Source organism: Labrus bergylta, chromosome 20, assembly GCF_963930695.1.
Source record: "Labrus bergylta chromosome 20, fLabBer1.1, whole genome shotgun sequence".
NCBI lineage: Eukaryota > Metazoa > Chordata > Actinopteri > Labriformes > Labridae > Labrus > Labrus bergylta.
The window spans coordinates 20,960,766-20,974,361 of NC_089214.1; the positions used below are offsets into that span (position 1 = coordinate 20,960,766).

General features: G+C 39.9%; 1 protein-coding gene across 2 annotated transcripts; it reads right to left on the reverse strand.

Moving 5' to 3' along the window:
• Positions 1-12,613, reverse strand: LOC109981979 (ras-related protein Rab-18). 2 transcript variants are annotated; one of them, XR_010664850.1, is made up of 8 exons: positions 12,424-12,613; positions 10,161-10,216; positions 6,350-6,411; positions 4,899-4,971; positions 3,366-3,484; positions 2,861-2,927; positions 1,312-1,739; positions 1-1,105 (listed from the first exon to the last, which is right to left on the reverse strand). XR_010664850.1 is itself a non-coding variant. In XM_020631001.3 (7 exons), exons 1-7 carry the CDS (start codon positions 12,489-12,491, stop codon positions 1,570-1,572), a joined length of 615 nt encoding a protein of 204 aa, XP_020486657.1. In that variant the 5' UTR covers positions 12,492-12,613; the 3' UTR covers positions 1-1,569. The 2 variants fall into 2 exon arrangements, 1 of the variants encoding a protein (XP_020486657.1); XM_020631001.3 differs by having other exon boundaries at positions 1-1,739.
• Positions 12,614-13,596: the final 983 nt, after the last annotated feature.

A 13,596-nucleotide genomic window follows, 5' to 3' on the forward strand; every position in this document is an offset into this window, starting at 1 on the left:
TTTACATGTTCCAACATATTTATTGAACACAAAAGAGATAACTGAGTAAAAGCCTACTTCCTTTTTGTTTTATTATACCATTAAAATCAAAATGGTAAACTTACTTTAGCTAAATATAAGTTATATTGTTTATAGTAAAAAGCCTAACAAGGCCGTTCACTGGACAAACAAACACAAAAAAAGATGGCACGCAGAGACTCACATGCAATTTAAAAGAGATTTAAAAAATAAAATCTAACTCGTACTCATATCATTTTCACTGAATCCCCGTTACAAGATCACACTCTCAGAGCTAGACTTTTCCCAGGATTTTTTCCAAGAACACACATCAGCATTCAGATTCTACAAACATGGTGAGAGGTCAGAGGTCAGGGGTACAGTACATGTATAACTGCTTTCCTCAGATACAAAAACACACAGATAGATAGAGTACTGTGAAATCCATTAGCCATGTGGAGCACACAGCTCTTTCTTTGATTTTCCGAAACCCAGTGGAAACACCCTCATGACTCACTGCCCCGTCTTATATTGAACACTTTTCCTTTGTCTCTGTCCAGTCAAAACGGATGTATATGAATAACTGCAGCAGTGCTAGTGATATTACTGATATTATCTGTCTGAGTGAGGGAGTGCCAGTGAGTCGCACTCCATTAAAGCAACTCGTTACAACAAAGGCGTGCAATTTCAAGAGGTTCCCTCTTCTTCGGGCACCCGGTGGAAAGCTCGCTAGTGCCAATCTCTTTGATTCATGCACTCTTCAAAACACACCACAGGTTTGAAGTCCAAGTCAATAAAAGCAGTAAAACATCATTCCAGACACTTGGTAACTCTATTATATTCTGAAGAAAAATGAGGCAGTTTGTGGAACAACAAAAGAAACGCATGATCCAGGCCTTTAAAGACTGAGAGTGTGCGAGATGAGAAAACAAAGTCAGCCTGGCTTGATAAGCTTCTTCATAAGCAGCGTAATGTTCAGTCGAGGGGGGGGGGGGGGGGAATCAAGCACAGGACAGAGCAGAGGAAAGGCTCACACTGGAGAGAAGTTGGATTTGCATTGATACAGATGTGTTCGCTAAGGCAAGGTGCTCCGACGATGATCAGCATGCTGGAGAAAAAAAGAAAACCTAGGGGTTAAAACTGTTTCCATTCTCATCATCATCCCTCACAGATTTATTCATGTGTGTGACTTTGGTTAATTCTTTTAATTATTTCTTTCGATGTGTAAAATGAGAATGGCTCATATTTTGACCCGGGTTCTAAAAACGGCACAAAACTGTGACTCAAAACGAAGACGAGGAGAAAAAAACAAACCCTCACTTGGTGTCCGTTAAGAGGAAGGCGGAGCTGCAGTTGCATATTAGCGCAGCATTGTTATTAGAAAGTGTGCAAAAAGTCTGTGTGAACAGCGAGGAGACGGACGGTCGACCCTCAGACCTCCACTGCCTCTATGTCTGAGGAGAGGGCTCAGCTCAGGATGACACAGCGGGGAGGGGTGTGTGTGTTTGTGTCCATGTTTATATTTGAGTGTGTGGCGTCCACGTGTGTGTGAAGGTGTTTTCCATCGTTTGTCTAGACCAGGGAGCAGTAGCCTCCGCAGGTTCCGCCTCCCGCGTCCTCGTCGGTGAGCTGGACTCCTCGGCCGTGGTTCTCGCTCTGCCATAGACCGGGGGTCTGGATAATCTTCTCCACCAGCTCCTCAAACGCACACTGAACACCGTCCCTGGTCTTGGCACTCGCCTCTGGAAGAACAGAGGAGAAATAAAGGGGGAGAGAGAGAAGAGAGATGTGAGGAGGTGAAGACAGAAACATAAAAATGCAGGAAAAGTTTGAGTTTATTTTAGGAAGAAATTGAGAGGAGTTTGAATGTCTGCTTTTTGATAAGATCTGACTGCTATATTGGGTTGCTATGAGCCTCTGGCTGATGTATGGAAACTTTTTTTAAATGGAGCATATAATGTAGAAAACAAGGCTTTGGGTGATTTAGAAACATCACGTCGTCTCTGGCTGCACACATGAAAACAAAAAAACTCCAATAAAGTTAGAAGGTTTGATCATTGTGCAGACTTCAGACAACCGGTGCATCTAGACATCTCACAGTTTGATCAGCAAACGTAACATGAACACCCCCTTTAGTAACACAAAACATGCTGCTGTAAGCATCTTTGCAATAAAATAAATCAATAAAAATTGTGACTCACAGACAGAAACTGAATTCAAATAGTATACCGAGCAACAACCCAGTTGACAATCAAATAACAAAATCAGAAAGCAGCATTTTGATTTAATTTGCAGTCAGATCACTGCAAAGGAGAGAAAAGATTTATAGATCTATTTATTTCTAAATTTTTAAAAATGTGCTTAAAAAAAAATCTGCCTTAAAGATCTCATATTGGTTGTTCTCCTTTCTGGATGTCATTCTCTGCTGAGCTTCAGTGCGGAGTGTTGGAAAATACTAACTTTCAACCTCCGACATGAACAGTGAACCAAAGACCGTTATCAAGGACCAGAGTCAACACCTCCTCAAAGACGGGAGACACCAGAATTAGATTCTAGGAAATTCTTTGTCAAACTTGGAAAGATCAGAAAGAAATGTTTCCGTTTTAACAATAATTTTTTAGAAAATGGTATTTTGAGAACTTGAGAAAAGTAAACATCTATACTTGATCCATTTAACGGAAATCTTGAAAAGCAAAAAGCCGAGGGGAAAAAGAAAGCACATGAAAGACGTTACATAAAATGGTTTTATAAATAGACCTTTGAGAGCGTTCCTCAGAGACTATGATAGTTATTTCTAAAGCTGTGTGAATGTCTCGTGCGCAGCAGGTCTGTGCGGAGCAGGGAATCCTCCTCCCCGACTTACCTATAAAAAGCATGGAATGTTTTCTTGCAAACTTCAAGCCTTCGGCCCGGTCGAGCTCGTGGTTTTCCTAAAACAAAAGAGAGGTAATGGCTTATTTGAGGTCTGCCGGGCGGAGCCGTCAGCCACTGTGGTCGTCACAGGGTGGAGAGGAAAAGTGATTTTCACAGACAAAGAACAGGACACAATAAATTCTTAATGCTCTACTTAGTGGGCATTTTTAAGAACAGCTGCCTGAAATATGAAAATGGGTCTGCCACCGTCATTTAGCTCTGTCATTTGTCAAATGGCTGGAAGCTGATTCTCATTCTTTTAGCCGACTTATGAATCTGTTCTGTGAAACTAAGCTGTAATGTCTTTATGCTCTTCTAAACTTTGAAATCCAAATCTAAATTTCCCCTGCTAAACTTCTTTCATCACTTCAGGTGAAGCTGAGGCTTTAAGCGAGCAAGCTGAAACCTTTTTCTACCTGACAGGAAACACACATTTTATATATGAACACACTCACCCTGTCGATTTTATTCCCCACGAGCATTTTGACGAGGTCGTTCCTTGTGCAGTATGTCTCTAACTCGTTGAGCCAGTTGTCGAGCTTGGTGAAGGTTTCCCGTCTCGTGACATCGTACACTGAGATAAAGAAAATTACAATGGAGGAAAATACTTCATTAAACTGTCAATGTCATCATTACTTAGGCTACAAAGTGATTCTGTTCAAGCTTCTGTTTTCTCCATCTCTTAATCCATAATAAGACAACAGAGCAATTCCAGCATCAACAAGAAGCTGAAGACGTCTGGTCATCACCTGAAGAAGACCTCTGGTTGAAACGTTGTGATTAATAAAAACCTTTTTTTGTGGCATTTGAGAAAGTATGCAGGTTTATCATCTTCTTCAGTTTGCTGTTTTTGCACTGCCCTGCACCTATGTGATTTGCCTACAACTACCTCCTTTTTCATTTTTAAAGCGCTAACAACTGGAGAAGATTTAAGGGTTAATGACTGTAAACAGAATATTATGCTTGTATTTTCATGAGAGAGGGAAGCAGAAAAATGTTCCACTTCTGTTGAACTTGTTAATGTAATTTTTCTTTCTTCTGCAGCAGTGATGATGTTTCTCCGGCCGTGTTGTGTTGACTATCAAGTGTACATCTCTTCTTCTATTGATCTGTACAAACGGACAACGTGGGAGAAAAAAAACTAGTATGGTGGAAATAAGCAGTCATCATTTACCTTTGAATTATCACAATCTGAATCTCACCCAGGAAAAAGAAAGGCGGTATTATAACAGTTTAAAACAGTGATGTTTTAGGAGTGATGAAAATGAAGAAGTTTCTAAAAACATTGAAATGTTTTTTCTTGTCGCTGTAAAGAACAGACCTCTTATTCTTAAGAGGTCTTAATTCTTAATTCAGTTTATAGCACATCAAAATAAAAAAAACATAGCGTAGTCTCCACAGCATCACACAGGAGCTCTATGTGCTGTATTTCTATATGTTATTAGAGCAGAAGGCTGCAGAGGAAGTCTGTTTTAGAGGTTTAACTCACTTCCTGTGTGTGTTCATATGCATAATGTACATGCATGTCCATACTACGACACGGACTTTAGGGTATAAACTAACTTCCAGAGAGAGAGGCGAGAGTGTGTGTGTGTGCGTGTTTATAGGTCACAGGATGAAAAGCCATCACGTTACTTTTACAACCAGGGATGTGAACTTTACATTTTGGAGGCACACACACACACACACACACACACACACACACACACACACACACACACACACACACACACACACACACACACACACACACACACACACACACACACACACACACACACACACACACACACACACACACACACACACACACACACACACACACACACACACACACACACACACACACACACACACACACACACACACACACACACACACACACACACACACACACACACACACACACACACACACACACACACACACACACACACACACACACACACAGGTGCTTGAGCGATGATGGTGTCAGCAGTCTGACTTACCCAGGATTACTCCCTGGGCACCGCGGTAGTAACTGGGCGTCAGCGTTCGGAAGCGCTCCTGTCCTGCAGTGTCCTGAAAATCAACAACACAACCAGTTCAACACGAGTGAACACACTGGACGGGACAAACAGGGGACTTTGATGGAAGGAAAAGCAGGACTGATAGACATAAACAACAAGGCAGACTACAGTGTCCCTCACAGAGGCAGAGATGGTGTTACAAGGGCACCATCTTCTGGCTACATGAGGGTATAGACAGACTGTAGCTGTTTTATGGAAACTGTTTTGCTTGCTCACTTGCTTTGGCTCTAATCTAAAAACAAAAGTCCACACACCAGAAGCTGCAATTAAATCTTAATGGGAATAATGACCACAGGGCCCTCGCCCTTCATCAGACATGAACTAGTGAGTAGACACACCTCCACATATATAAGACCCCCGAGGTCACCTGATAGGTCACGTTATACAAAGCAAGGACAAATATTCAACATTAGCTATGCAAGGAATTCATAGTGAAGGTTGACAAGACCTATGCATGGGCACTACAAATACACAAATCTCAAAAACACATGAAATAATTCTGGTTTCTTGTGCAAATCATCTTAACCATTTACAGATGTTTCAGCACATTTATGCAAAAACATAGTTTGGTTGTTTGTGACTGATCAGAACAGGTTGTCTCTTTTCCTCTGAATCATTTCACTTTCTAACATATTGTTGAATTCTTTCATGATGTTTGTCATCACATGAATAATACTTGTGTATTTCTGTCATTGGTCTTTGGGTCCTCAGAAAATATTTTATTTTGTACTGACAGGTGTAATGTTTTGTTCTGTACAATAAAAGCTGGTGACTGCTCTGTATGGCAGGGGAAATGAAACAGTTTTTATTCTCAGATTCAGACAAATCCTGAAGCTCTTCAATGCTTTCAACGCGGCAAAGTAAAACCTTGAGCTTTCAAAATCAGCATCATTAAAGGGGATTCCCTTTGAAACTTCATTAGTATTCAGTCTCTGTTAAAACATAAAGATCAGGACTGTACAAGAAGTCAATTAGGAGATGAAGAAATAAATAAAACATCCAGAGTCAAACATTCATCCTCTCAAAACATCGAAACATGTTGTCGACAGTCATTTAGACGATGTCAAAGAAACGTGTCATTTTGTCTGCCTCTGCCATGTGTCACCCATAGACACGACAACTTAATTTGACACATGAATTACAGGTTCGGGCTGCAGAGTTGCAGACTCTTGCAGCTTAACCGTCGTGATTTGCGTAAAATATGAGCTATTTTGGGAGCGTATCTGGTAGCTGAAAGCTTTAAGAATGTTTCAAGAGATTGCGCCAAAACCATTTGTGAAACGCTGTAATCTCTGCCCTGATTGACACACGAGAACGAGGCTCATCTTTCTGTCTCATGAGAGTTACTGCAACATGATTATTTTACTCACCCATATTGCAAGCTTTGCCTTGTTACCGTCCACAGAAATGGTTTTCACTTTGAAGTCAACACCTAGACAAAAAAAGAAGTCAGTCAATCACTCATATTTCCCTCTTTCTGTTTCATACACATTAAGGACACTCTTACAGGTCATTCAGAGCAATTCAACGTGCATGAGATACATGAAAAACAAGTCAGCATTTAGGGTACATTAAAAAGCCAGTTAACATCATTCTAAAGTAAGCTTGAGATCAGAGACACATTGTGCATTATTATTAAGAAGAGGTTTGATCCCTGTAGTCACTGTGTCTTTAGTTTTTCAAACCTCCAGAAACTTGTTCCTCACTTTACCTTGCTTGGTTTTAATTCTGGAGACACTGACCACACCTGTTTTGAAAGACCTGAGAAGTCTAGATGTTTCATAGCATGTAGGTAAAAAAAAATATGTATTTGGTGCTTTATAAATATAAAGAATATATAATAAATAAAGACACACAGTACGCTGTCTATGGTGCATGCTCTGCTGCAACAGCACCGCTCTTTCACGCTGACTGGCCTTTTTCATTGTTGGTGTGTTTCTTCCTTTTACTTCCAGTTGTACGTTATAATATATGTGTAAACCTGTGTACCAACTGTGCAAAGCTGTGACAACACATTTCTCCCTGGGGGGGCGATAAAGTATTTTATTGTAGTGCAGTGCTGGTGTGTGTGGCTCCACTTTCTTGGTGCAGGTCCGACTCTCTGTCTTATAGATTTCTTTATAACAAAAGACCTGTTAAAACACAACTATAACAGTCTAGCTAGATATCTGAACATAAATAATAAAAAATTTGAACTATTTCAATGGTGGAAGTCGGCATATTTTTTTAAAGGTGAGGCCAGAATCCACTATGGCTCAGTTAGTAGAGTCGTCGTCTCTCCATCTTAAGTGTTCTCGGGCAAGACACTTAACCCTGAATTACTCCCGCTGCCTGCGTCGGTGGTGTATGAATGTCTATGAGTGTAATTAGTTACTGCTGATGGACTCTTTACTCAGCAGTCTCTACCATCAGTGTGTGAATGTGTAGGTGTGACCTGTGGTGTAAAAACACTTTGAGTAGTCAGAAGACTAGAAAAGCGTGACACAAGCTCAAGTCCATTTACCATTTAGATGCTCGTCTGGCTTGATTTGTAGATCTTGGTGAAATAAATTAAGGGACTGACTATTATAAGTTTTTTTCTTATTGGAGCAAAAACGACAATTTTCTATTTTGCTGTCTAAAATAAAAATTCTTTCCCGGCAGCAGACTACAACTAGGATTGATGTATTACAAAAAAAACATAGACACCACGACACGTCTCTGAACTTCAACTAACCCCAGCCTTCCAGACTGGCATCATGCCCGTCCCATGTCCTGTATTTAAATCATGAACAGACTATTCATTCATATTCATCTCAGAGGGACAGTGGGGTTTAATGTCCTAGACGTGTATAAAAACATTTAGAATCCCAGCACCTGTGTTATGGCTCAGAGAGCAATGATTCACCTCCGTAAATCCAACCAGGTCTCAGAGGAAAAGACATTTACATGAAGATAACTATGTTGTTCATCTTCCATCCCAAAAATAAATCTCCTGTATTGCCTTTGTGCAGCGTGTCAGCCTGCAGAGCGTGTTTGGATGACATGTCGGGCTACAGTTTTAGCATCCACTGACAGATTTAGCAGGCCTGTGATGGGCTTGTTTTTACATCTGGGAGTGCGGGGAGGGCAGTTTAAGTTTGGAGTCAAAACAGATGAGGAGGAAAGTGGACATGAAAACAGTCTGAGGATATATATGACACACAGTACCACATACAAATACAGTGTGTCCACTTCACACAGTAAATCACAACAACTAGCTCTTCCTCCAGTCCAGCATATGGGGAGGAGTTTACACTAAACACTGGACCTGGACCAGTGTGTCCTGCTTTAGTACAAACTCAGACGGGCCTTTAACAGAAAATACAGTGAGTCTGTTTGCAAATATCACAACAAGGTGGGATTTTATAAGACCAACCTGTTCACCATGAGCCACAACGAGACACTTAGAACGGCTGTACTGGACTCAAGAGTTTGAGAGTTGAGTAAGAAATATGTATTCCTTATTTTCTTAGCAGCACCAAATCAAAGTCAGCTAGTCTCTTACTGTCTCATGTCATGGTTATTTTTTAACTATATCAAACAACCCAAAAACATCGTAATCAATACTGCCTTCACTTGGAATAACAGGCATAAGTCCGATGTGTCCTTGGGCAAGACACTTGACCCCAAGTTGCTCCAGCTGCAGCGTATGAATGTGTCTGTATGGGATGAATTAATACTTATGAGACACTTTACATAGCAGCCTCTACCATCAGTGTCTGAGAGTCAGTACCAGAGAGAGAAAGAGAAAAACATCCTCAGTTGAACTCGTGAAGGTGATCGGGATGAAAGTACATGAATTGGGATCAAGCGATTCTGGATTTGAAGTGTTTCTTGTCTGATGTGAGGGAGCTGGAGACAATGAAGAAGGGCTTGACTCCAACAGAGTCATCTGTTCGGCATCAAAATCACAGTTGGCTGAGTAAAACAGCAGTTATCTAAGCCATGAACTTGAAAAAAACAACACTGTGTTTTAACTGCTTTAACCTCTCCTTGATTCTGTATTTGGGTTTTAACAAAGGAAGCAATGTGAGCTAGAAAATCATGCACTCAGCGGTGGAGAACACGACGTCAATAAGGTGATAAATCTTGACTTCTACTGAAAAAAACCCATTAAGGCTGTTTCTGGTTGTTACAGCCTCAAGGCCCTGCGTCCTTGTTGGATAACATGATTTATAACATTAATAGTAGCTGATATGGTTTGCAGGTCCACCAGGACTTGGAAGAGCCTTCAGTCCTAATGTGCCAATAAGTTCACAGTTTCATCAGTCGGGTCTGCGGCACGGTTTTCTTCTTCAAATCCAATTTAAGTTTGAAATAAATTTAATCGCTTTTCGGGCTTGGAGAATGAGATTTGATCATGTTAACTTTCACTTCCAGCTTGCCAAGTGTTCATACCAGCTGTTAGCAAGCGTCCTCACAGGCAGATTTTCAGAAAGCTGACCTTGTTTTTGATTCAAGCATTACAAATATTTGACTGTTTTAGACTATTAGCAGTGAATTCAGTGAGCAGTGGACTCAAGAAGCAGCAACATAATTGAGCCAATTCTACCTCTGCAGTAAATAACTAACTATTATTTTGTGGAATAATGCCATGTACACCCTGAGGGGCCTAATCAGGACTTGAAAAGGCGAGCAAACTCAGTTGTAACACATCCCTGCACGAAGCTGTCTTCTGCCACCTGCATGAAAGCTTTGCACAAGCAACTGTAACAACAGTTTGGTAACCCTGAACCTGGGAAGCTTTACAAACATTGCTTCATGTATGCTTGTTAGCTTTAGTGTTACTTTAAATCATTTTCTACTGTAAGATCTTTCAAACTATTTACACAATAGCAACAGTTGGACTCCCAAACTCTAATTCTATACTGATTTTAAATTCATGTTTGTGTGAGTGGAGGAAGAGTAGCTACTTAGCTAGTGGCTAATGGGGAACCAAATAAACAAAAAATACTGTATGTGTTTTATTAAAGTCGTTATTTGTGGTGGTGCTGAAAATGATTTGTATGAACTTTTATATGGAGTGAGTGCATATCTACTACCATCATAATTTGTGACTCATTTTGACTGTGCAGATGATGAAGCTGATGATCTCACAGTTGTCACCACCTAAATGTCATTTCCCCCCTTCTCTGATGTGACCTCAGATGTGTTACTCACCTATTGTTGCCGTTTGTTCCGGGTCAAATGTGTCATCTGTGAATCTCAAGAGGAGGCTGTGGACAGGAAGAAGGAGAAAAACGTAGATGAGAACTCTTTATTTTCATTTCATACAGGTCGAGCCAGCTTTAAGTCTTTGGGTCAGATTTTATAACCCAATTGTTCACATTATGTTGTATCTCTGTCTCTTTCTTTTTGATCTCTTCGTGCTTCACTTGCATTACGTGAACCATGTCTAGTCAGATGACATCACCACTAGATTGCAGTTAGGAGGTCAGGGTTCATTTCTCAACTCTGACTCATCACAGACTTTAATCACAGCGCTGATGATTGGGATTAGCCGACTCTTTTCCTCAGACCCAGGCATGATTCTATTATTTTTCTTCACGGGCCATGAGGAGGGATGCTGGAGCAGCGAGTGTTTATTGTTTGGAGTCCGTATAAACGATGAACTATGCATGGACACAGCCAAGTTTAGAAATGCGTTTTGTTTGGGTCATTTGTTCGTGGAAAATGAAACCTGTGTATACCTCGCCGAGCAGTCATCACCACCCTGATGACTTAAGAGTTTTACAGATTGCAGGGAAACAACTTAAACATCTGTTTGTTCCAGTCAATAAAACTACTTGACAATAGCACAATTGCAGTGGAGTAATTAAAATACTGACATTTCAGAATAATTATAACCTGAATTGGTTTATTGTACAAAGGAGAAACCTGTTGAATAATAATAGGATATTGATTCCCACGGCTTGTGTAGAGTGTTGTATTGTTTTAAACCTAGGTTTATGTTATGGTATGTATAAACTCCGTCGCTCCTCAGTGCTAAGTCTAAAAAAAGAGAAAACTAACCTGCACTGCCGGACAAGACAGGAACAGAACCTAGATTTAAACCACAGTTGTGACTTACAGTCCAAACAATTATCTTAGTAGGATAATGTCAAAAAAAGAATAAGTAGAGGGGAAAAGAACCGACTGGACATCACTGCTGAGCCGACATTATCGAATTGAAGTTTTTTCTAATGATTCTAACGATGCTAAAGTATCAGAAGTGTCTTCAATGCAGACCAAAATGAGGGGTTGGTTATTAGCAATTCTGGCACTTTGTGCACAAATCTGATGTCATAATTTATTGTGATTTAATAATAAGCTAATCTAAGTATATTGTATTTCTATCAGCCCAGTAAGCAAATGCATGAATACATGTACACACATACTCAAACATATACCGCAAATGACCATGAAAATGTGAAAATACACGAACACAAAGCTATAATAATTAACGTGTGTGCACATTAAAGCTCTGTGCATCAGTAAGAGTTTGTTCTTTAAAGAGTCTGCATTTAAAACAATTTTAGTAAGTCAGACGACTTGCAGAAAAGCTTCAGGCAGCTCATCATTCATTGTGTAATATAGTAACTATGGGAGTCATGCTGTACTCGATACCAAAGCTTGAAATGTGATGGTTGATGGCTCAGGCTGTTCATCAGGAGTCCTTCATGCTGTCTAGACCACATTCCTGCAGGCCAAATAACCTGACTGAGCTCTCCACTCTGTTGACATACTGCACAGTATAAACCTGCTGGTAACAACACATGATTCTTCTTTGAATATCAGGCTGATTTGTGACATCTGATTACCTCACTGTGGAAAAACTGGTCCCTGTTGTGAAAGCTAAACAGCACTTTAGTGTTTCTGGAGAGGCTGAGCCTGCAACCTCTTAGATTTGTAGCTGTTTTTATTGTTTTGCGTCAATCACGGGTTCTTGAATAAAATTGTGAGAGTGCTGCAAATACAGAAGATCAGATTTATGTGCTGTTTCTTGACTAGCCATCACAAATATCTGCAATAAAATCAGTGACTTACAACGCCTTCTGCGTTCATTTTAAGTCTCTAAAATGTAAGTACAGCTTAGATAACTGTCCGTGCTTGAGGCAGTGCAGCCAGTAAGACATGAAGGCAGGAAAGTGGTCTCTCTATTGCAACATCTTGAGACAGCTCTGTGACGTCACATACAGCTACTGTCAGCTAGCTTAGGTTAGCTGGACAGGTACCAATCCGTGAGCATTATATAAGCCGTAAATACCCTGACACTGTGACTTGTCTTTGTATATTAAAAAAAGACTACTAATTGAGTCATTTTAAAACAGCCTTTGTATCTTTAAACTTTAAATTTTGTTTTTTTTGCTGCTATGCTAATGCTAGCAGGCTAACGCTAACAGTGAGCCACGACATCATTTTCTCGGAGACATCTTTAGCTTACCTTGACTTGCCAACACCACTTTCTCCTATAATCAATATTTTCAGCGTCGTTAGTACGTCGTCTTCCATGTTCCGTTCACGGTAAGCGGCGTTATTGTCAATAAAAAGCTAAAACAGCCTGTTTTAAAGCGCAGTCTTCAGAAACTTGCGTCCCCTGTTTACAGCTTGCTCGCAACAAAGATAGTATGACAGTAAAAGATGTCTCACTCCGATCGTATCCGATGTGACTTTTTGGCACTTCCGCTGTACACGGTGTCTGATGAGCTCATCCGAACGATAACGACGATTACACAGGAAAAGAAGACACAAATGTTACCGTACATCAGATAACATGCATGAGGATTAGAGCAAGATAAATGGGCCAGAGATGAGGAATAAATACTGAAATAAGGATGATTTTTATTTCCATTATGCACTTCTAGAAAAAAAGTCGAAATGTTGAGAAAAAAAGGTGAAAATGTCTGGAAAATAGTATAAACACAATTTCTAGAATTGAAAATAAATTAGAAAATGAATTAAGACATTTTTTTAAATGCTGAGGAAAAATGTGATATGTTGAGAATAAAGATGAAATACTATTCAATAAAATGTCATTCTGGAAATCATATTTCAATTTTATTTAAGACTCTCTAGTTGACATTTCCATACTACTATACACTCTTTTCTCAAAGTGCATAACGGAAAAAACCCTAAACCATGCATGCCTTCTTATAATTCGTTTAAAAAACGTTTTTGTATGTAATATCAAATTTTTATTGAATTTGAATTGTTCAGTAAGACAGGCTAATTAGTAAGATAGGAGCACAGCATGGCATACAGTATCTTCCAGTCAAATCAGATATTTTAAATTCCTTTTCTTTATACAGTCATTTTAAATATTGTCTTCATCTTTAAACAGGGTTAAAAAATTTTTTTACAGTACAGCCCAAAACCCAATCCTCCTCTGAATAAGACTTATCAGTGATTGATGAAGCAACACTTGTGACCATGAGTCACACCATGACAGGATGATAAATTATTTCATGCTCTAGATACCTCGATAAAACCATGCAGTGTTCTGAGACCAGAGCCTTACACTGCAGATAGTTATCTTTGAATTATGAATGCACTCACTGAGACACTGACCTCACTGCACCTCTGTGAAGCAGAAATAACTTTATGTGTTGTTACTCGA

What these genes read in the sequence shown, in the direction of transcription:
- LOC109981979 (XM_020631001.3), bottom strand. Translation starts at nt 12,491, where the DNA reads ATGGAAGACGACGTACTAACGACGCTGAAAATATTGATTATAGGAGAA. An exon ending in AGGCAAAGCTTGCAATATGG is followed by an intron (nt 4,972 to 6,349) that starts GTGAGTAAAATA and finishes GTTGATTTTCAG; the next exon opens with GACACTGCAGGACAGGAGCG. An exon ending in TGGGGAATAAAATCGACAGG is followed by an intron (nt 2,928 to 3,365) that starts GTGAGTGTGTTC and finishes CTTTTGTTTTAG; the next exon opens with GAAAACCACGAGCTCGACCG.